We start from the raw sequence: 24934 nt of genomic DNA, 5'->3' as shown, positions 1-24934 counted from the left end.
CTTTGGTGTTGGGACGATATTAGATAGCTTCCAGTCCTTTGAAATCTTGCCTAGGGTCAAGCTTTTGTTGAAGAGCGACCACAGAGATCCACAGATTTGCAGTGCATAGTCCTTTAGTAAATGAGCTAAAGTTTTGTCTAGCCCTGTTGATTTAGCAGAGTCAAGTACAAGTAACCTTTCTTTAACTTCGCTGGAAGACAGTTTTATGTCATCTAAGGTTATAATAATAATAATAATAATAATAATAATAATAATAATAATAATAATAATAATAATAATAATAACAATAATAATAATAATAATAACAATAATAACAACAACAACAAGATAATGACATAGCTGTGCCAGTGGCCCAGAGCATCACCAGAACTGAAGAGGAGAAGGCTGAAAAGTACCAGGAATTAGCATTGAAATCAGAAGGATTCATGGAGCCTCGAAAGTCACAATAATACCTATGGTGATTGGTGCTCTTGGAAGCATATCAAAAGGTGCAAAGACCTGGTTTGGCAAGCTAGATGTACCTGACTTCCTTGGAAGTGTACAATTATCGGCCATCCTTGGAACTGCTCACCTGTTACGGAAAGTGTGGTGTCTAGTGGCTGAGATACAAGAAACATTACCCAGTGGAACAACTGGAGAAAATCAAATTGAATCGAATAATAATAATAATAATAATAATAATAATAATAATAATAATAATAATAATAATAATAATAATAATAATAATGGTTTAATAACAGTATATCCACATGGTGGCTCTTCGCCCGCTATAAACTACTTTCTAAGCTATCCTGTCAAAACCTTATATTTAGTAATATATAAATATAGAGATATAGATTTACAAGGAAAAAAATTAAGAGGGAAAAATGTACATTAAAAATTGATAAGGTTTTTGTAGATATCAGTCCACCCTGCTAGCAGAGCCTTTCTTTTGCTTGCTCGATTTGGCGTTCTCGAGAAAGGCTCTGCATGAATCGAGTAAGATCTTTATTGAATATGCGCTGCATGTTGCCAGGATACAGTCTCGAACCCAAGCCTAATATGCCAGATCTCGCCGCCATCTTGGTTTTTCATGGTCAGCGGGCTCAATTATAACCATCGGTTCACCATCGGTTTTGTCCTAAACGGACGCTCGCACTGGAAAAACCGGTTTGACGAGAGAAAACAAGATTGACTAGTCCAGAAGTTCGGGCTGCGGCGGCTTCAAAGAGTTGACGCGATTCGGGCAGAGCCTACTTTTCGCCTTCTCAGTAAAGAAAAAGACAAATGGAAGCTCTGCTCGCAGGGTGATATCAGTCTTGTACGATTTGAAATCTGTACATTGTCTTTGCTGGAAGGGTATTAAAAAGAGTGGCTGCTGCATCCTGAAAAGTGCACTTTTCTAATGGAATTTGTAATCTTGTTGCTTGACTAGAGCGCAAAGTTCGCTTGTGTTGTACTTTAACCAGTTGCACATATGCTGGCCATGCAGTTAGGACTGTATAAAGCTTTGTGCACAAGATTTAGGAGGTGAAAGTCTCTTCTTTCCTTTACAGGCAACCAACCTATTCGCCTAATTCTACTTACATCATTCACATACCGTCCTTCTACAAGACTTGCTGCCGCAAATTGGACATGTTGTAGGCGCTTTACTAGGAAATCAGGCAATGGATAAAAGACAGTGTCACAGTAATCTAGTTTTGAGAGTATCAATGATTCCGCTAGGTGTTTGCGGAGTCTGTAATCAGCAAAGTTCTTAACTTTCTTTAAAATTCTTATACTACAAAAACAGGACTTACAAAGCGTGGGAACATGTCCATGCCATTTGAGGTTCTCGTGGAAGTGAACACCTAATTCTTGCTTACTTTACAGTATTTTAGATTCTTTTGTGAAACAGAAATAACTGGACGATCTCTATCTAAACTGTGTACACGTGACATCTGGCTTGTACTAATAAGCATGGCTTCGGTCTTGTCAGGGTTTAAAGCTAGTTGAGAACTATTTGACCATGAGCTGAGCGTTTCCATAGACGAGTCAAGCGCTTCTGCGGATTTTTGGTGTTCGGATGGGCGGCTACTTATAAGTATAGTAGTGTCATCTGCATATTGGTAAACTTTAGCAGATGAAGGAAGATTCTCCTGTAGATCACATACATAGAGGTTGAACAGCATTGGCCCCAGTATTGAGCCCTGGGGCACACCAAACCGCACCCTTTCTGGTGTAGATATGCGGTCATCGATCTGCACAAAGTGGGTTCGATCGCTCAGATAACTAGTAAGCCAGTGAAGGAAAGACTTGGAGAAACCGAGTGATGAGAGTTTACTGATCAAAGTTTCATAGGGTACAGTGTCAAAGGCCTTGGAAAAATCGGCCAAGACCATTAGTGTAACCTCTCCTTTCTTCATTGCCTTAATAAGGTCGTCGCGCATGCCTAGTAGTACGGTACTTGTAGAGTGTCCTTTTCGAAAACTAGAAAGTGTATCAGCAAGAACGGACTCGGTCTGACAGAAAGAAGTCATTTGAGTCCCTACAAGCTTCTCGGCAAATATATTTGATAGAGCAGGCAGGATGGAGATAGGCCTGAAATGCTCTTCCAACAAAGGGTTGTCTATTTTGCGGATGGGACTTATTCTTGCATTTTTCCAAGCCTTTGGGAAATACGATTTCCTAATACAGTTGTTAATTATAGCAGTCAGAGGACTGGCAATAATATCAGTGACCAACTTAACAAACATGACAGGTATTCCGTCAGGACCGGTTGACGCGTCCGAGCGTAACGTTTTTAGAGTGCGCAAGACTTCGCCGTGGGTTACTTCTCTAAGCTTAAAGGCCGATATTCGGTCATCAGGGAGATTGTCAATTAGCTCAGAGAAGTGGTCGAACCATTATTTACGGACAAAGTTCTCTCAACAATAGAAGCGAAGAAACTGTTTAATTTATCAGATCTTGTCTCAAAGGCTGCTGGCTTGGTTTAAGACCTCGGTGTATTACACGCCACACGTCCCTTGGTTTATTCGAGGAGAGTACTTGCCTTGTAAAGATTTCTATAGCTCTCCGGATTGCACTCTTTATTTTATTCCTTACCTCTGAATTGTTTTCACGACTCTTCTGAACCATCTTTTCCCGTGAGCATGTTTCCTCAACAGGTTTCTTTTTTGCTGCAATGATCTAATTTTGCTGTCATCCATCCACGGTGCAGGTGGCCTAGTAACTCGCACTCTGCGAAGAGGGGCGTGTGTCTCAAGGCAGTCACTGAAAACCTTATTAAAATATTCTAGCTGTTCATCTGCATCATCTGTCGAGTAGACAATATTAAGTGGCAAAACAGAAAAATCTTCGGTAAATTCCTTTTCATCCAAATTCTTCAGATTTGTGATATATTTGTAACCCGGACATTTATGCACGCAAACAGCGCGTCATGGCCACTCACGATGCCAGTTGGAATAACATCCGTGGTTGCAATGCGTGATGGGAAATTTGTAATGATGTGGTCGATCGATGTTTTTGTAGTTCTAGTGACTCTGGTAGGCTTGGTAACCATTTGTTCTAGCCCAAACATGTCGAGTATACTAGTGTAACGTGAAACAAGAGAGTTCAGGGCACAAAGGAGATGGAAATTTACGTTTTTCCCGCCATAGGCGCCTATGGTCCCGTAGCGGAACGGATAAAAGTTCACTGCTTCTTTACACAAATGAATGCACCCATTCCACTTTTTATCGGACCCGTGCCATTTTTCCTCTGTCATGTAAACGCGCCTTGAAAATCCAGGTAAAGGAAATACCGGTATTTCTATCTGGACTAGAAATATGTTCAGAGTTCCAGGTTAGATAAGGAAAGTTGATGTCTCCAGTAATAAGTACTCTGTCGTAGCTTGGAGGAAATTCCAAGAAGGAAGTAAACAAGTTCATCCATACGTTGAGATCAGAATTGGGCGGCCGGTAGCAAACACAAACTAGGCAGTTCTTGAATTTAGAACATTCAATCTCTGTGGCAATTAAATCAAGTTGGTTGACCATTCTCCTAGTTCAATCCTTTTAGAGGTTAATGAGTTTTTCAACGCAAGAAGAACGACTAAGCGATCTCTGCGTATTGTGGTGTATCCAGATGGAATAATTTTGTTATCGAAGGTATTGTTGCTTAGCCAAGTTTCGGTGGCTGCTATAATGTCAAGATCCTCCGCGTATACTAAGTCTTGAAAGGCTTTTAAGTTACTGATTACCGTACCGTCAGGGAATTTGTTCTGACTACAAAGACTTTGAGAATTAATCGACAAACAGCGAAGATTGCACAGCATTTTAGCCTCCTTGCATATTGTATTAGATGAAGTACCAAACCCGATTGGAGGGCAATATTTGTTAAATAAAAGAAGCAATGATAGCCAAGAATGGATCTGTTACTGTTGTTATGAACATTTGAAGAGAGGCAAAATACCACCATGTGCAGTTAAAAATGGAATGCTGTCTCCAGTGAAACCAGAATTTATTTTATTTGAATGTGTTAGACTGCAGGCTTTTGGCACCAAGGGTGGCCTTTCAGAAGATTCGGCTAGACTCTAGAATACCCTCTCACTTGCAAGTCACTTCCAAAAAGCTGCTCCCGCAGTCCGTACCCTGCGAACGCAGACGTATTTCCGGCGGTACGTCTGCGCTCGCAGGGCTAGCAGTCTCGAAGTCATTTACATACATCAAACACTGCACTTTCCGCAGTTCCCCGGTCATTTATGTACACAAAGGGTACATTGAACATTTACAAGTACTTTTAAAAAGCTGCTCCCGTAGTCCCGCAGTCATTAACATAAATCAAATGCTGGTCCCGCGTTCCCGCAGTCATTTACAGACATCAAATGCTGGTCCCGCAGTCACTGTGTCCATTCCCATACGCAAACTTGAGTCCCTTAAAGACAAGTATAACACTTCTGTTTTGAATTACGGTCAAGTCGCACCAACCCTGTCGCCCGAAACCTGGGCAATGTCGCCTGAAATCCCGAGTTACATCGTCTGGAACTTTGTCGACGGTTTGACGTTTATTCTAGCTTCTAATGTCACTCGAATTTTTTTTTGAAAAGGGTAAATTAAAATCAATTAATGCACCTTTGCATTGTTCTGAACAGGTCGTTATTTTCCATAATCAAGTATGTTCCCATTATAATGGAAGACTGACCACATCATTATTGAGCTGGAACAGGAGGTTATCATTGTAGTCACTGAGGTGGAATAAGAGGTCTTAGTTTGCAATAAACATGAACGCACTGGAGCGCATACCAAAACAAACGAGACAATGTGTGTATGCATCATTCTAAAAACCCGTGCTGTTAAAAGTCAACAAAAACGCATGAATGTATGCTATTACATACGATGTCCGAAATCTTGCATGTTATAGTCGAGCAAACACGAACGCAGGGAGGCCCGCACTACTACCACAAAAAACGGCACAATGTGTGTTTGTGTCGCTCTAAAAATGTAAAAAGTTGACAGCTACACATGCATGCTTTTACATAATTCGTCCGAAATTTTGCATCTTATGAATCGCGTGGACATGAACATTATCGATGTCTTGATGCCAATTCTATCTTCTCTTGTCACTGAAATTTTTCCAAATTTGTTTACTGTCTCACAAAAAAAAATCAATAAACTTTTGCAGCTTGATGTATCTACGCTTCTTCGCTTCCATTCACATGGAAATTACTCAAATAAAAGTTAGAAGCAACCCGTGCGGCCTTGCTCAATCAATGGTTACTTCAATTACTTAAACCAAATTGTCCTAAATTTCTTTAATAATCTGACTGTAAATTAACCGAAAAAAAGTTCAGCACAACGCATGCTTCCTAATTTTACACGAGACTACGAAGATTAAAACAATGAACACTAAACCACAACATACTATTATTATTTACCTTATTGTAATTGCTTAACACGTTCCACTTAGTTCGTGTCATATACCCTCTTGACGTCTTCCAAAAACACTGCGTTTAATAGTCCTCGACTGTGGGAGTGCGGGACTGTGGGAGCACTTGTTCTATACTTCCATGTCGTTCAATAGTCTTCGACTGCGGGAGTGCAGGAAAACTAGTTCCATACTCCCATATCGTTCACTCTTCCTCGACTGCGGGTCCAACCGATTACTGCTTTTGCTCCGAAGATTCTTCAAGCCCCAAGAGGACACCAACTGAAGATAAAAGGAAATGTTGTAAATGTTCCAGCAGATGACAAGCCGACTGTAGGAAAGCCGTCGTGTGAGCTCTAAGCAACAAAGATGAACGTAAAACTTGATAAAAAACTATCTTCGACAACGTACTACACCCATAAATACAAAATGGCCGCTTTCTGCAGCCAATGTAACTTAGCCGAGCGTAGAACGGAACCTATCCCCGACCCGGCTCCCAGGGCCCTAAGCTCCCAGTAAACCACTAGACAAGCGCTCTGTCCACCGTGACAAATCTTGCCCGCCCGGAATAAAAAAAAAATCAGTTTTAGTTGAACGCGACAGCGGAAAATAAATAAAAAAGAAACTTATGTTGCATTATGGGATAGGTAACTCCATTTGTGGTCTACCTGTTAACACAAAAGGACTGGTACGAAGACTGAACACTAGTGGGACCCAGTAATTCACGGTCAGGCCGCCATCTTGTAATGTTTTGATCATAATCTTTGATTTTGATTGGGCCCTCGATCAGCATGAAGAGTATACACTCTTTTTTCAAGAAATGCGATAATCCTGAGAAGAAAGGAAGTCAAGGAAGATGAAGGACAACCAAGCAACTCAAAACCGAAAAATCCTGGCTATAATGCCAGATGATTAAACTCAGGGGAAAGGCTGAGGAGACCACAAACTTCTGAAACTTGTGCACGGACTAAAAGGATTTACAAGTCTTCATTTTGCTTTGCATAAAGTAGTAACGATGTTAAGTCTGAACTCTTTATCATTCGATCACAAAATGACATCACATTGAACACAACTTTTTAATGACTTTTTAACCAGAGGTTTTTACCAATCCTAATCATGTGACTAAAGGACAGGCTTAAAATACAAGAACTTTCTTCGTGTGCATTTTTAGTAGCTTGATATTTTTCTTCGGTCATCACTAATAAGCAAAAAGTCTCGTTGATTCTAGGAGCAAAATTAATAGCATTCAGGCAGATTTGCCTCTATCGAGCTCAGTAAGTGTGCAGCAAGATTAGAAGTTTGAGCCCAGGCTTCTCTCCCAGGTGGTGACTATTGGCGAGTAAATTTCGAACCTCACTACCCCTACGACTCGTCAGTAGAAAAGTTAAGGTCGAGCACTGCAGAGAGATTTTCTTCTCCGTAAGGCATTTCAGTGTCTTTCTCGAAATTAAGCCGAGAACTGTTGTTTTGGCTCGAGTATACAAATGGAATTACGATACCTTCTATCAGTTACCATAGATTTTCCTATTCCCTAACCCTGCGAGTGTCTTTGGTGTTTATTTCAAATTGAATTGATCGATTTCTGTGTTTTGCTTTTGTTCCCCTTTCAACCAAAGCTTTCCCTGTACGATACTCCGTTGCACGGGCGAGACAGAAGAGAGCTTTAGATCCGAGAACGAGAACAAAGAAAAGGACACTGGGAAAGAGGTTGAAACCCGTAAACAGTTACCGTACCAATTCAGGGAAAACTCTGTTGACCGATTGGACAGACAAGAAGCATAAATAGCTTCGAGTGCGCAAACAAAGTTAAAAAACAAAAAATTGCCTGGACCAAATTTTGTTCGGATATTTTTCAAGACAATTTCTAGTGCGGAAAGTCACTTCCTCGATGTGATGTTTGTACCAACTGGATACACTTCCAATGAACACACACGTTACTACGCAAAACGAGGTTTGCGTCAATTTTTTCGACAACGTGGTTTCACTGAGCGAAGAATGCGTTTACAATGTCTCTTCCATCTTGCGTTCCAGTGATCTCTTCGAACACGAAGGAAGATGTCATCCAGAACATACCCGACTCTCCTTTGCTTGCCAGTCAAACGCTGAATTATGCCGTGGAAACTTCCACCCACCAACTTAAACAACGGTCTGGTAAAGAATATAAGGCCAATGAAGCACGCGATCGAGAAACTTGCGCATCCACAAGCACTGGCAGCGGAGAGGAAAACTCCTCTCTTGAAACCATTTTAGCGCAGCTCCCTCCCATGCCAACATTTCTTCCTGACGACACAGAGGACGGCGCAACTTGTACAACCACAGTTCCGTCAACGTCCACAGTCCACCGTGGCTCTGCATCAGATGGTTCTAGCCCTTGGAGAGACATTTACACGTTGAGTGTAGCTTCATCTGAGCTGCCAATACCCCGTTGGTCGCATGACAAGGAAAAACTACTTTGGCCTCTGGAGGTTTGTTACAACATGTATAAATGTTTGAGCCTAATATTTACTCCTGGTTCTTAGTCAAATGCCAAAAGTGTTGTCATCATTTAACCAACAAAATAATTTCTCATCTATAGTCTTGATATCATCACTATCAATACACTTATAGCTCCTTTGTCAACTTTCATTCTGAAAAGAATGCTCTTCGTGGGACATATAATCTAATTTCATGACTTCCATTATTTATTTATTTATTTATTATTTTTTTTGGATTAATTTGTTTTTCGCTCTTCAGTGACTTGTACATAACACTTCATTTCCCCAAAGTATTACTTACAACACATTAACTCGTTAGCTCACAACCTACACCAACAAAAAGAGCATGCTTATGTCCGCCTGAAAAACGTTTCAGGCCTTTACTCTCCCAGTAGACATGATAGCTCAACTGGAAGTGCACTGCACCAGCATCGCAGAGGTCCGGGTTAGAGTCCCGTTCAGGCCTTAAGTTTTGAAAAACTGAACTTGGGTAACTTTCTTACATCGGGAGGGATGCTATTCCAAAACTTGGCACCAGATTTACAAAAAAACTTTGATTGATATCAGACTTAGAATATAGCATTCAAAGTTAGAAAGAATACACTTACAGGCTTTGGTTTCCTTTCTTGTGCTTTAAGGAGATTGTCTATGAGCTCTTTTGACCTCCTTTGAGTTTCTACAAGAGATAAAAATTAAGATCATTAATTTACTTTGTAAAATACATCGTAATTCATAAGAGTTCTGATCAATCAAGCAGTATTTGAGTCACATGCGCACCTCTCTAAACCCCAATACAAATCAACTGGGGTTGATAAATTATTAATCAGTTGTATTAACTTTTGATACAGACTCCTACCCAGCTAATTAGCATTCATTAACTAATGTTTTCTTTTGCGTCTATGTAAGGTTTTTGTTGCAATTAGTTTTATTGACGCCTACTTAAAATTTTTGCTATGCCCCTTCTGAAGGGCGGTGTTGCTATGCTCTTCAACAATAACTTCTCCTTTTAAATCCTCCAATCATAGTCCAATGTAAATGGCAGATTTATCATATTTAAAAGAGATCTGAGATCTCCAATAGAGGGCAAGTGCATTAACAACAAATTATGCACTACCTAACCATGTTTTTACTGGAAGTTTACCTGTTTTTGTCTTGATTAAACTGCTTTTTATCATTTCAATATTACTCTTTAGATTTGGTGATACCAAGTAACTATAGATCTTTAAATATTTTAGATCCGGTGAGACTAAGTAATTATAAATATGTAAATACTTCAGATTCAAAACATCCTTTTTTTAATTTTGAATGTTCTTTTAGTGTCCATAATTAGCTTATTTTCAGATTAATACTTTGAAACTTAAATAAAGTTCATTATTTTATTTATTCATTCATAAGTGACACAAAATCAGCTAGAAAATACATAATTTTAGCTACCCTGTATATTCTTAATGAAGACAATCCAAATTTATTCCAATTTTTCCACCATCTAAGCAACTTCAAAAGTGAAGAGATAACAATAGGCAGAGATTTCAATTTGGTTCTGGACATTGATAAGGAGAATAAAGGTGGTCCCTACAGAACATACAGTACTTCAAATCCGCTGAACTAATCAAGGAAGATCTTGTGGATGCCTAGGGAATCCTAAATCTAAACTCTTGCAAATTCACTTGGCGCCACCATAAACCTGAAATTCATTGTTGACTAGATTTTTTCCAAGTGAGCCAAAGTCATTGCATTTTGTTTTCGAATAGAGCATTCCTTGAAAATAATCCATATAGCAGTACATTCCAACCAACACAGCCCAGGATACTGGAAGCTCAACACCTCTTTCCTCTTGGATAATGATTATGTAAACAAAATCTGGATGACAGTTAGAAGTGCTAATGATGAATACTCAAATGAAGGCAGCATAAACCCAGCTTTAAGGTGGAAAATGATCAACCTAAAAATCAGTGAACAGTCCATTCAACATGCTAAGGAGCAAAAAAAAAAAAAGGAAGAAGAAGAAGAATTACAATAGAAATTTATTCCAAGAAATGAAAGAAGCATTCAGAGAAATGGAAAAATTCTTCAAAATAATGGCAAAAACAATCCAACACAAAACAAAAAGAGCTACTTTCAGAGCTAAATATGGATGGCGCAACGAGGGTGAAAAGAATAAAACTTATTTTCTAAACCTTAAGAAGAGACACCACCAAAATGGGAGTTATCAGTCAGCCAGAGATTGGAGGGGACAAAGTTATTACTACGGATAAGGAGATTTTAAACTATATGTAGTGCCAAAGCTTTACAAAGATGTCTATAACTTCCATATTAAGGAAGAGGATTTAGACAATCTATTTTGTAGTTTCGTTAAGACATAAAATAATGTTAACACTCTTAAGTGAAGACGAAAAAGAAAATTGGAAGATTACCAACCCAAGCGGAACTTGTACAGGCACTAAAAGTACAGAATCAGATAAATCACCAGGTTTAGACAGCACTCCTACAGATTTTTATACAGTTGTTTGGCATGATATTTCACATTACTTGTTAAACGCAATTAATTATTCGTTCAAACAGGGACACTCACTCAAACAAAGATGAGGAATTATTAAGCTCATTCCAAAGAAAGATGCAGAACCTTTCCTTATCAGAAACTGATGCCCAATCGTACTCCTTCATTGTGGCTACAAGAGTGACAAAAGCTCTAACTTACAAACCCTCTTAAAAATTTTCGACCAAAGCTGAAAAACAGTGATCAAACTGGATTTATGAAAGGCCCTTTATTGCAGACAACATTCACCTAATTAACTGACTTATTACACTGCAGAAGAAAATCTTCCAGGACTGCTTCTCTTCTCTGTTTAGATTTGGAGAAAGCATGTGACACCGTAGAATGGACCTTCTTTCAAAATATAGTCATTTCTTTTTAATGTATTTTTCATATAAACAGTGCTGCTGTCTTCAAGATAATTAGGATAGTCCGTGCTGTGCACCATGAAACGACAACGTATAAATACTTTTTTTTCATCACGAGTCCACCCTTTAACCATCTACAACCTTTTGGACCAGCTCAATGAAGGATTACAGACAGGCGATAGCGTGACCAACTTCACATTATCCAATGAGACACAACAAAATACAATCTGCTGCTCCAGATTGGATACTCAACAAGAATGAAATATTGCGAATTAATTAAAATTGCTCTGCTGGCCACAAAAAGTAGAAACGTGGAAATGACAATCGAAGCACAGACACAAAATTGTGGAGCACTGATTGATCTTCTTTATTCATAACAGGTACAGTACTGTAACTTACTAAAATACTAAAATGGAAGATAAATCAAAGCTTAAAATTTGTGAACAATCTTTCCTTAATCTTCCCAATTGGCAAACCAGTTAGCGTGACACCTTGCATTTATCTTCGTTTTGATAAACTTCCATTTTTTCTCCATTTCCATGACAGATTTTACAGGAAACTTAATAAAGACTACCTCTGTTCTGGAATTTCATTCGTTATTGTTCATACACTGTGACCAATTTTTCCCTAGTGAACAATAATGATGAAATTCAGTTGAAATTAGCAAAATTATTCGTGATCAGAATGCATGACGACTTTAAGTAAATGAAATGGAAACAACAAAACACTCAGTGACACACTCTTCTATTGGCCAAATGAGCACAGAAAGCATCAACCTTAACTTCCATGTTTTTATGTGTCAGGATTGTGCTTATAAACAAATTCAAAAGTAAGAGCCCTCCAATATTCAATATGTGACTGCAGAGATCTTGAATGTTAAGACACCTCCATAATCCAAAACCCATTTAAGATTTTAAAGGAGTCTGCTTTTAAATAGAGAGCATAACATTAACAGTCCCAGTACATACACTGTATATCCGAGACGAGTCATGGTGACTATGACGAAGTACCTCACAATTTTGTTAGTGTTGTCTGTTCTTCGTTGTAAATACATAGTTAATATGGGATGGACATGTATATATTTTTGAAGGGAACAAAAAGTGATACGTGTAGCTCAAGCACTACTTTCTCTCCAGGCTGATACAAGTTGCATTTAGTCTATTCAGTGTTACATGTTGGGTTACAAAATCAAATGAATTTCAACCCTTTTAAAAAAGCCTGGATCTTTTTATGATATGAAACACAAAGAGGTGAATTATAATACAAATAATTACACAGCATTTTTGACAGTTGAAATTTAATTATGACAAAAATTACAGATTAGTTTTTCATTTGGTCTAATAGGATCCTATGAGTAGAAAGCCTTGCTTGATTTTTCCCCCTTGGCCCCATGTGCATGAATTCTTCTCTACTTTTGCTGTGCAGGAATTATTTTTTTGGGTAATTGCCCAACCTCCGATCCCCCCCCCCTCCCCCTCAAAAATAAAATGATTCATCTCTGTGTTTACAATATTTTATTTAAGTTGAAAAACTGACTCGCCTAATTAGCCATGTACAGCACAAGCGAAGTTCTAATTGAGTCCTCATTGTTTTCATCACATTTTAAAATATTTCTCATGACAGAGCATCACTTTACAATCCAATATTTTGCATAAAAAATTCTTATTTCAAATTGATTGATGTAATTGAGTATGAAGATCTTTTTCCCTTCCAAAAATAATAACACAATAACAAAGTCTCAAAGTGCAGTCAAATATAATCAACTTTGATGTTTGTTTTCCTAAATCTATTATTAAAAATAGGCACGCACGGTGTACATGTGGGTAGTGCTTTTGCTATCCAGATTGAAAGTTACTTGTACCCATTTATTTTTTTAATGATACTGATCTCTGTGTAGAACACGTCTCAACAGAAAGTCTGAGTGTGATCGAAAGCAACATTCATTTTGGGGCGGCTCTCTGAAATGAACAGTCGAAACAAGATTTATGAATATCCCATCAACCTTTCTGTTAGCACGATGTTTGGAGACTAATTGCTTCCCAAAAACAAAGTTTGCCACAAAGAGCAAATTTCAATGTAAAAGTTCTTCTGATGCGCTGCCTATTCACAGGTAGCTTTTTTTTTTTCAAAAGCAAAGTTGATCCTGCCGTGAAAGGTTGCCCACTTGGTCTTGAGCCACTGAGCACTTGTGGCAATGGCTTAACTATACACTGTATCACGCCTGATCGAAAAAATGTCATTATCACAGGGTCCAAAAATAACTTTTTTATGTGGGCAACAACTGGCGACTGGATAAAAATTTTCAGTCGCCAGATGGCAAATTGTGGTCGCCAAAAATTTTCTCCTGAAAATGTACGTTTTGAACTTCTTTACGGAGACTAGAAAGCAACGACTGCGCAGCCTTGTGTATGTCTCAAGCATTATTTTTTGCTTTTGAGAGAAAATGTACCCGACCTGGAATGTAATGAAGAAGTCCATCTGCCCATTTGTTGAAAATTTCAGCCACGGAAACACCAGTCACGTTCTGTTGCACACGAGCCGCCATATTATTACTGTGCTACATTCCTCGCACCAGTCCCTCAAATCTCTACTGATGAAAATTTTCAGTCGCCAGATGGCAAATTGTGGTCGCCAAAAATTTTCTCCTGAAAATGTACGTTTTGAACTTCTTTACGGAGACTAGAAAGCAACGACCGCGCGGCCTTGTGTATGTCTCAAGCATTATTTTTTGCTTTTGAGAGAAAATGTACCCGACCTGGAATGTAATGAAGAAGTCCATCTGCCCATTTGTTGAAAATTTCAGCCACGGAAACACCAGTCACGTTCTGGTGCACACGAGCCGCCATATTATTACTGTGCTACATTCCTCGCACCAGTCCCTCAAATCTCTACTGATAAAAATTTTCAGTCGCCAGATGGCAAATTGTGGTCGCCAAAAATTTTCTCCTGAAAATGTACGTTTTGAACTTCTTTACGGAGACTAGAAAGCAACGACCGCGCGGCCTTGTGTATGTCTCAAGCATTATTTTTTGCTTTTGAGAGAAAATGTACCTGACCTGGAATGTAATGAAGAAGTCCATCTGCCCATTTGTTGAAAATTTCAGCCACAGAAACACCAGTCACGTTCTGTCGCACACGAGCCGCCATTTTATTACTGTGCTACATTCCTTGCACCAGTCCCTCAAATCTCTATACTGAGTCGCAGTTTTTTCGCTTGCAATATGTATTTTATGAGAAACCGCAAAAAAACGTGACGGCTTGCGACGTTATGGAGACCTATGGAGGTAGTTAACGGGAAAACTCCTTTCATTTTTATTTCAAAAACATCGGCAGGATAAAAAGTAAGACACTTGTTGGCAAACGGCTCTGAACTTAATAGTAGGTCGCCCACTGGCGACCAACTGTGAAATTCTGCTCGCCACTACTCAATTTTTAGTCGCATTGGCGACCAGGAAGGCACAATTTCGGACCCTGTATCATAGAACCATGACATACCAGATTTGCATCATAGTGCCTGCAGACATCTGCTGTCAGATGCAGTTTAAAATGACGGCATGGAAATATTAAATGTTCGAAAAACATGGGTCAAAAACTGGACTGAAGAAATCCCGAAATCGTTTTTATCAAAAGTTGAATGCACATGCAAATTTGTCAGTAGATTTTATACAGCTGGACAGATAACTATAATAGTGACATTTCTCATGACATCACCCACTTTTATTAATATGCCAACTAGAACCCACAACTGCTTGTTGAAACAACAACTTCTTTTGTTCCGTTGTTGTTCAGTGATGTGGAAATAGCCCTGGGGAATTAATGTGTGGAAGTGGAATTATGAATAATGAAAAACGGATTAAAAAAGAAAATGAGTAAGAAATATTAATTATTTTAGTGTTCGAACATTCGAATTTCAATAACGAATAATGAGAGAGCAATGGGTGGTGCAAAACTGATGGAGAAAAAGAGGACAGAGGACCTGATGGAGATGTTGGGATTGAAGGAAACAGTGGTTCAGATGGCAAAGGCAAATGGAGTGAGATGGAACAGGCATGTGTTGAGGAGGGATGATGCGCATGTTCTGAGAAAAGCGTTGGAGTTTGTAGTGAAGGGCAAGAGGAAGCGAGGACGACCAAAGAAGACATGGAAGACACAAGTGGAGAAGGAGAGCAAGAGCGTTGGTTTGGAGAAAAAGGACGCCATGAATCGAGCGACATGGAGAGTGGGAGTTAGAAAGATTGCTGACAAAGTGAGGTAAATCTGGCCACCCTCGTTTACAGGGATAAACCCAGATCAAAATTGGATTGATTGATTGAATAACTTGGAAAGAATGTAAGGAATAATGGATAATGAAGCAAATGAATAATGAATAAGGAATAATGAATAACTGAGATCCACCCCCGAATATAGTAACTAACTGGTAACTAAAATAGCTGAGAATCAACCAGTCTATCGGAAATTCCCATCTATCTTAAGCCCGTCGCACAAGGTGAGGAAAGAGCTGAGCAAACTGACTTGCGAGCTGAGGCGGTTCGCTCAGGGCAATCAAACATGTTTAATTTTTATCCTCGTGGCGCACACATGAGCAAACAGCTGAGCAAACCGCCTCACGCCCCAATTACAGCACATACAAACAGATGAATAGAAAATCAAACTTTCCACTATACCACAAGTATATCCTAGAAGTAACAATGTGCTCGAGAAAATGAAATAAAAATAACTAATAATAAGCTATGCAGTGTTTTTAGAGAAATTATATACTACGTTTGGAGAATATTTGAGCAATGCCATCTCAACTAAAAATAAAACACGCTTTGTCGACAATCAATGGTAAAGCCCGTAAGCACAAGGATGAGCTTACCGACGTTCACATGTAGTGAAACAAACCGAGGAAAATTTGGCATACGCAAGCGTAACAACGTCGGAGGAGATCAAGTAAGAATCAAGATGGTGTGCGAATCGTCGCGCCTGTGCTTGTGCTTAACTCACGCCAGTTCCCGCTTGAAATAACCAAAAGCGTGAGGTGATAGCAAGTACAAGCTTTTTTTCTTGTGCTTGTGTTTGTGCTCATTTTACGCCCGTTCCCACACGATTTTTGAAATGCTTATGCTTGTGCTTATCGCACAAGAGGGAACCAGGTTTTACTTTCGAAAAGACAGAGCGACGACGAAACACAAGGCTTATGCCAAGGTTGTAAATCAGAGTTTTATGACTTACCGTGAAAGTTTGTTTAGGGTTTGACGGAAAACAGCGAAAATTCATCTTCTACTTGGGAAAGCGATAGCGTACCATTCAACCATCGCACCCATCGAACCGACAAAAAACGCGTGTTGTTATCATTCCTGTTGAAAATGTCACGGTGGACTAACCTTTCTGCCGCCCGCATGGTGCAAAAAGAGGACGTAAAATTACCACCGCGGTAAAACGCACTGCGCATGAGTACAAATTTAAGCTTCCGGTCAATACGCATTTCTGGTAACGTATTTAAATCCAATGTAAACGAAATAAAATCCCGTACTGTGAAGTTTGAAAACAAAAAGTAAGAGTTAGCATAAGAAAGTGGGAGAAAGGTTTGTCTCGTTGAAAAGTTTATTTTTCATTTCAGTTTCAAGCGCTTGCACCAAGGGGTTTGGTGTTTGCACCAGCAACGAAATATGAGAGAATTTCGGGCGCGTTCGCGCTCGACAAGAGCAATTTTTTTTTTCGTAGTTCTCCTTGTTGCGTTGGTTTGGTTGTGCGGCTCACCCGCAAAAAAGTGTGGGAAAGCCAACAAAAGCAGCCGTAAATGTGCTGGCAAAAATATTTTTTGTCAGAAGATTTAGCCAGAGCTGCCGAACTCCAAGTGGGTTCAACAGTTTGCCGTCTCCATTGGAACGAAATACGGAGGAGCAACAACAGGTGCTCGGTTCTTCTTCAAAAGGTACTTATAAAATTACCTCATACTATTTTGGAGTGTCATTTGCATTTAATGTACCTCACATTTTTATTTTACTCTTCTTGAATACAGTACAGTGCGGACAATTACTTCACTAAAATTCATTGTTGGGGTGCAGGTAGCAAAATGCTACCTCAGGCGGTTCAGTCTAAAATTGGTATATTTTGGAAAGAAAAAAGGAAGTCACGGAAGCTGGGAAATATTATTTTGAAAAATTAATTGCCAAACGAATTTAAGGAAAAATAATAACTTTATAGACTGCAAAACAAGTACTTTATGCCACTTGACAAACTAATTTTTTTTAAGACCAAACCCATAAAATTGTACCAATAATTTTGTCAAAAATTTTTGTTATTTTCACAAGTGGCTATTGAAATTCAGTAGTACTCCAATGTTGTCTCCACATTGAGGATTCAGGTAGAGGGGTGTCCAGGAATCCTATGACACCGAGATTTTGAAAAATTTCACTAAAAATGAACCTACTCCATTTTTCATTTAGTGGGGGGAGATGCTTTTTGGACATCCAATTTTCAGTCTCTGGATACAAACAAACTCATCACTAAAATATGTCTATTTTTTATAATTTTTTTTAGATCTTGCAATTTACTCGCTCGCCAATTTTAAGACTACACAAGAACTTAAAGCAGCAACACAGCAGTGGTGAAGGTCTCCAAAAAGTTCGCAGCCATTTCCAATTGCTGTTCCAAAGACTTAAATTTCTACTAGCAGGGAGGATTTTACTGTAAAAAAAATTACTACAGCTAGCAACACACTTTCATCACATTGTAGTGGGTTAATGTGACAACAACAAGGACAATCAATCAAGAATAATTATTGATTTTATCTTCCAGCAATAAAAAGGAATTATTATTTTTAATTGCTGGAAGATAAAAAAACAGCAGGAGGATATAAAAGGAGGATATCAAATAATGTATCTTGAAAGATAAGAAAACTTGTTGAAGGGGATTCAGTGCCATCCTACAAAACTTTTCAGAAATTTCAACTTGGCCTAATAAATACTTCCAGTACAATAAATTATTGAACCTCTCTTTGTGGACTCGGGTAGCATCTCAGCTGCTTCAATAAATTTTTAATCCGCCCTTCCATCAGATTTAACTTTTAAAAAAACTCATAACTTCATATTTCTGTAGTAATAATTCTTCAAGCATGTTGAACAAGAGCATACTAACCTACATTTGAAAGGGGCATAATATCCCACAATGCATTTTTCTGGAAAAGACTTTACAGAAATAATTCCTGTTACCTTTCCATATGGACAAAATACTTTAACTAATAATAATATTTTAGATATAACAGGTGTGCTGAATTTTAGCGATTGCTTTTAATAATAGTAATCTTTCCTACCATTCACAAGGATGAATAAATTAAGTTGAATACAGTAAGTGGTCACTGGTGAAGTAAACAAACTGCCCCAAGGGGACTCCCTTACAAAAATGACAGGAGTTTTTGTTGTACCTTTTTGGGGCAAAATTTGTGGATTTGTAGTGCTTGCAATGCTTTGATCAATGTCTGAAACTGTACATAGCAGAATTTGGTACGCCAGCAAATAACGTTTACTTCTGAATTATAAAATACCAGTCATTTGTCACTTTAGAACTGGTTCCTTTGTAGGGGTTAAGATTTAGTTCGGCTACGTCCACTAAACAAGACTCTGCTACATTCAAGGGTTGTTTTAAAAAAATTTCCAAGTACCCTGTCATTTTTATAGGGAAGACCCCTCCTGAGCAAATTGCATCCTTATGTTTGGGTTCCCATTGATTTAATGCTAAAAGCAACATTGTTCTAAAATAATATTTAAATACCATTATAGTCTTTTTAACCTAACTTTTTTGCACAGTTTACTCCTTGAGCCACCAGCTTCAACTTTGATACTTTTGAGCAGTTATAGTAATGGTGGAGGTTATTTGGTTCAACTAAAGAATAAGAAAATCAAAGTAATAATAGCACTTTATAATATTGTGTTCCACTAATGAGCTGTACAGCTGAGGTCTGTCAAATTTCCATCTGAGTAACCTGACAGCTCTTACAGTACTTCTCAATGTAAAGAAAAGGAATCTTGTGGACTTGAACAGTCCCAAACAGAAATGCTGTGTATTCCAAATATGGTCACATGAACTCTTCAAGGTTTGCCTGCTTCCAGAACTTCAAATCCATGAATAGTTTGAATATTTTTTCCTGGGCTCCTTTAAATTGTGTACACTTTTTAATGGTTTGCCTTTAAACGTAACATTCAGAATCTAATGCAAATACAACTGAGGCTGACAAGACAACAGTATCCTTTATTTAAACACAACCAATATTAAAGAAATAATACATGATTGTGGGGTTGTGTGCTAACTATAATAAAGATGCACTACAGGAAATAAAAACTTAAAACTAACTATGTAAGAGACATAAGATATGAAGTAGAAATTAATTATTGTAAATATTATAACAGGTTGATTGACAAGTCCTTTGCTCAAAATCGTAGAGCATAAAATTATTTGAAGTCCAGCAGGACCCAAGACAAGAAGTTATGATAAAAGCTTTAATAAACTTTTTTCTAAAATATTTTACTGCTATCAAACCCAATGAGACCTTATGCATGGGATTGTCACTGTTTCTAGCTGCAGCTCCAAATCACGTAATATTAATAAATTTTGTCATCTAAGAAAAGAACAACGTGTGGGGTGTAACCAAAAACGTCCATGGTAATAATGTAATTCTTCATTTCAGGAACAACTATCCACTGTCAACCATCACATGACTCAAAACAGATTAACTTGATCCGACAACACACATAGTCCCCTAAAACCAAATTACATCATTAATGCTTCCACAAAACAATAGTCTAATAAAAAAATGATTTGTTACACGCAAAGAGTCACGAATCTGAATCTATAGATATCTATATATAGGTCTAGTAATGTACCCACACTTCAGTTCTTCCAAACATTATTTTAACTAAAACATGGATTGTGGCAGGGTCAAAAACGTGCCTTAAACACAAATTAATTGCAAATCCATAACTTGGTAACTATTTTAACGGACAAAATAATGAATTTGACGTCGACATGGATCGGTGAGTTGTGACCCCGGGGTTGTGACTGCTAAGAAGTATAATAACTTAAAGATATATTAACAAGAAAAGAGAATATAATTACCCTAAAAGCAGCTATTTAAAATATTTGATGCTAGGGTTACGTTCCCAATGACACAGTCACACTCAAAATCAAATTCACATCTGATCGAATCATTGATCATTCATGTTATGTAGAGTTGCCGATCGTAAGGAGTAACGCAGAAAAAAATAACCTTCACGTTGCACAATATTGCCATTTCCCTGCCACAAGCCAATTCACACATGAACTGAAACCTTGGGAATCCTTCTTTCTGCACATTACAGTAACTTTTTCTACCCGATGGCAACTAACTTTCTACATTAAAAATTGCGTAAAAAACTTACCTGTTTCGCAGCTCTTTTCCCACGAAATAAAATTTTCCAGGAGCAAGTTTTCCGAGGATACTAGTTGGATTGGACTTGCAAACGTTTTACACAACATAGACGTTCTCAAAGAATACATTCCACCACAAACTGGCGTTCAAACTAGCCTTGATCGCTCTAAAAAGAACGTAAACCAACAAGGTACCGATTCTCAAACGGCAGCCATTCTCCTGTTCTCTCGAGAGTGCTCTTCTCACGAGAGCCAATGATAGTCCCGGAAACGTAAACCGGAAATGCGAAAGATCACGCATGCGCAAACGTTTTGCCGCGGTGTTCATAAAATCTCTTTTCTGGCGGTCGTGCCCAAATCTCCTCGCGGTTTTTCTGCCCTCGCCCGCCTTTATTACTTAGCAACCAAAACCTCACCAAAACCTCACCAAAACCGCCATGCTACGCAGGCTACGGTGGACTGCAGTAGACTGCGAAGACTGTCCGAAGACTGCAGTAACAGAGCGGTCAAACGTCTGCGGATGTGCGAGCGTTGGAGTGGCGAAAAGGCTGCCAAAATGGCGGTGCGAACTTGTGGGCAGAAGGTGTGACACTCAAGTCGCCTCACAGGAGTTAAAAACGACCACACAAGCGAGTAAGTCTGTACATATTTTTTTATTGAGACATAGAGTAGCCACATGAAGAAGTGATGTCAAACAGTACTGAAAACTAAAGCAATAACAGCTGATCGTACGATGTATTCGATTTAGCAAGCTCTATATAAATTATACTAAGGCACTCATGTACGAGAAGGCACAGCATTGGAAATCATTGTAAGTTACACGTAAAGAAAGGTGGAATGCCGTGTTCTTGTTGTGATCTGTGTAAATATTACATCATTCATATCATCCTTCAAGCTTACGTACAATTCTTGATTTAAGTGCGTAAGCATGTTTTCAGTTATAAATTAATATATTTTGCAACAGAAATACTGAATGCTCTCCTATTTTTTTCATTTTAAGTAATGAAAAGTTCTTTCGAACTATCGTTTTTTATTTTGTTTAAGTGTAATGCTTCTGTGTAGTTGTATTGTTTTTTGTTTTGAAGGACCTGTTATTTCCAGAGATGTTCGCTTATCTGTTCAACACAAGAACTTCGCCGTTCTTCCTTTTGTAAGAAGTTTTAAGTAATGTTAATTTATCTTCTTTTGAAATTCGTTCTGTACACTACAGTCACAGAAATATTACAAATGTAAGAGAACATAAGTTGTGTTGTAATGACATTTCTTGTTTACTTTTTACCAGAACTGCTTAGCTTCTCTTCCTGATATTATGTCAGACCTAGCAACCATGGAACCATGAGGAAAATGGAAGTGACTGTCAGGACAAACAGTTTTCCATCTTGAGCAACAAACCAGATGGTCATGTGGAACTGCTTTCAGGGATAAAATAGGATGCAATGTAGCACATTACAGTGAACATGCTAATTTATTACCAGATTTCTGGATTTCAAGATACTGAATGAAATGTACATCTGCACTGTTCTCTGTATTATGCTCCACAATTGTTAAATTTGTGTAACCTTCTCATTCCCAAAAATGACCAATACAGCACAAGGCAGCAGATTGTATAGCAAACAAAGGAATTATTACTATTATTTTCAAGATTATTATTATTCTTTTGTTGTTGTTGTTATGTTATTATTATTATTATTATTATTATTAGTAGTAGTAGTAGTAGTAGTAGTATTATTATTATTATTATTATTGAAAAGTCTCTTAATTTTAGACTCACTACAGGTATGATTAAAATGAAGGGCTCAAGAAATGAAATAAATATATTATTATTCATACTACACCTGAACTGTTTGATTTGCTTCTGTTTATCGTATGCCCTCAGTTGTTGGCATTGTGCAGTAAGAGGACTAAAAAATTACTTGTGATGGTTTTTAAGACCTTTGGTGAAAATTTCTTACAGATGACTTTTTGCGATACCACCTTTACATTAAAGTGTCCCTTCCTTTGCATATGCGTCGCTTTTGACAACTTTAGATTATCTGGTATGCGAACTGTCTGGATGTTATGGAAATCATCCAGGAGTAACACCATAGATGTACCTTCCTAACAAAAGAAAATGAATAATCCATTGACAAACTGAAAATTACACAATGTGTATGTTGAACTAATGAAGTTTAAACTGACAAGCAAACAAAAGTAATGTATTTTAATATTCCATAGATTACAGTCAAATTCCCTTGAGCAATAAACCTTAAATTGTCTATCTTGAAAACAGTAATCTTATTTTAGCTCTGTATTCATCACTTAACATTATTTTATAATGTAATTGAATACACTTTCCTAACATGTGAGTCCGAATGCTGCTCCCGTAAGTTCCTGTTGTGCCTGTCAATAGTTCTTGGTGAAACTGAGAAACCAAAGATGGGGCCATTGTTTAGGCCAGCTCTTGAAAGTCCATGCTGGTGCATGTATAGACCCAAGTCTTTTTGCAGAGGACATGTCATCTGTGATCTATGCAAAAATAAAAATTTATTTCAGATGTACTCTTTTATTGGTTTAAACTAGTTATAGCTGTCGCTAAAGTGCCAACGAGCCAAGCTTGCGTGATCTGGCGCCTGGCGGCTGCAAACATCACACGGCGTACTCGTGCGGCACTCTCATTGGTTGTCGCTACGGTCAACATTTCATCGTTTTGGTCTACATTACAGCTTTTGGTCTACATTACACTCAAATTTGAAGCGCTTCTGAGATTTCGTCCGCCTAAAAATCTTCTCGCGGCTCTATAAGCTGCCGCCTCGCCAGGCCTTCTGTCTTCAGAAGGCCTGACTCGTTGGCAATTAATTCATGTTCGTGCACACCTGAAATATGCTATTATGTGAAGGAGGGCAACTGTTCTTTGTTCTTGGAGGTATCTTCTGTCTTCTGACAGTCTGGAGTCTTCCCGAAGTATTGTTTTAAAGACAGCATTAAACAATCCAGGTACTTGAAGTAAACTTCCTCATGGCAGTCACTTCCTACAAGGGCAAACTACTATTTTTATGATGACTACCAAGTGCCATCTGAAATCTTTCAATTAATTCTCCAATTAAAGGCTCTAAAATAATGATAATAAATTATAACAAAAAGCAGTTCCAGTTTTACACTCTGACTTTTGCTAGAAGTAGTAAATAAGCAGGAGGACAAAATACCTGTTTTCCTTCTCTTTTCCTTACTACATATCTAACATGCCTTGGTTTGATTTAATCTGGCCACTAACATAATTATTACTGGCTTCATTGATTTGGAAAAAATGAAATATGTAAAGGAAAGAGTTTGCAAGAGCCTTGAAAAATTAAAGCGATTTAATTGTTCTTATGATTTACTTTTGATTAAACATGTGAATGAAATGTAAGCAAATAAGATCGATTGAATATCACAGTTAGAAATAAATATATACACAACTAGACTTGCCTCTATTGATCAGTATTTTCACGACACTGTTCCTCATCTCGTGGGCCCTCTGCATCCAGTAAGTGACATTTTCCTCGTTATTTATCCCTGGTGAAAATCCTTAAAGGATCTTTAAAGATCTTCAAAGATCTTCAAAGACCTGACAAAGATCTTTAAAGATGAAGATCTTCACAGGATCCTTGAAGGATCTTTACAGGATCTTCAAAGATTTTCTAACATTGAGGACTCTTGGGATACTTCATCAAGATCCTTGAGCAAATTATCAGGATCTTGCAAAGATCTTACCAAGATCCTCACACAAAATCTTGGAAAGATCCTCAAAAGGATCCTTGAAGATCCTCAAAGTGTGACTGAGGATCTTACAAGGATCTTAAAAGGATCCTTGAAAGGATCTTAATAAAATCTTTGACAGGATCCTTAAAGATCATACTAGGATCTTTTGAGGATCCTTATAGTAATCTTCAAAAGAAACTTTATTAGGATCCTTGAAAGATCCTATGAGGATCCTTCACAGATCTTAAAAGGAACCTTTAAGTGATCTTGAAAGGATCTCTGTTAGGATCCTTGAAAGATCCTATGAGGATCTTTCAAGATCCTATGAGGATCTTTCAAGGATCTAATTAAAAAGGATCTCTAGAGTGATCTTGATCCTTCAAGGATAAGGATCTTATAAGGACCTTTATAGGACTGAAGTGTATAAAATCCCTAAAGATCCTATGAGGTATTACGTACATGTACCCTCAAGCATCGTTAAGGCACCAAACTTTGAACATAAAAATAATCACGCTGTATACGAATCAATTAAAAAGAAAACTTTTATTCTGATGTAATCCATTGATTGTCGGAAATATCAGTAACAGATTACC

The 24934-nt window shown here is 38.1% G+C and overlaps 1 protein-coding gene and 2 long non-coding RNA genes across 4 annotated transcripts in view; all 3 read right to left on the bottom strand.

Annotated features, from left to right (window-relative positions):
* Window positions 1-646: 646 nt before the first annotated feature.
* LOC138014615 (uncharacterized) overlaps window positions 647-24934 on the bottom strand; it is a 142523-nt gene continuing 118235 nt past the window's right edge. For both annotated transcript variants that reach the window (XR_011125339.1, XR_011125338.1), the window contains 2 exons: window positions 8945-9012; window positions 647-6218 (listed from right to left, as the gene is read on the bottom strand). This is a non-coding gene — a long non-coding RNA (uncharacterized lncRNA). The remainder of the gene's footprint in view (window positions 6219-8944; window positions 9013-24934) is intronic.
* Window positions 19451-20860, bottom strand: LOC138059378 (uncharacterized). The gene is made up of 2 exons (XR_011134202.1): window positions 20636-20860; window positions 19451-19977 (listed from the first exon to the last, which is right to left on the bottom strand). It is a non-coding gene; the product is annotated as an uncharacterized lncRNA (long non-coding RNA).
* The window catches only part of LOC138059520 (uncharacterized), a 2927-nt gene continuing 285 nt past the window's right edge, over window positions 22293-24934 (bottom strand). The window contains exons 2-4 of the mRNA XM_068905168.1: window positions 23477-23600; window positions 22964-23129; window positions 22293-22721 (exon numbers count right to left, since the gene is read on the bottom strand). Coding sequence (XP_068761269.1) covers window positions 22497-22721; window positions 22964-23129; window positions 23477-23600 — 515 coding nt within the window. The 3' untranslated portion in view covers window positions 22293-22496. The remainder of the gene's footprint in view (window positions 22722-22963; window positions 23130-23476; window positions 23601-24934) is intronic.

The sequence above is a fragment of the Montipora capricornis genome, chromosome 8 (assembly GCF_036669925.1).
Source record: "Montipora capricornis isolate CH-2021 chromosome 8, ASM3666992v2, whole genome shotgun sequence".
In the NCBI taxonomy this organism is placed as follows: Eukaryota; Metazoa; Cnidaria; class Anthozoa; order Scleractinia; family Acroporidae; genus Montipora; species Montipora capricornis.
The sequence above is the reverse complement of the archived record's forward strand: the minus strand, read 5'-3'. Positions and strand labels throughout refer to the sequence as shown.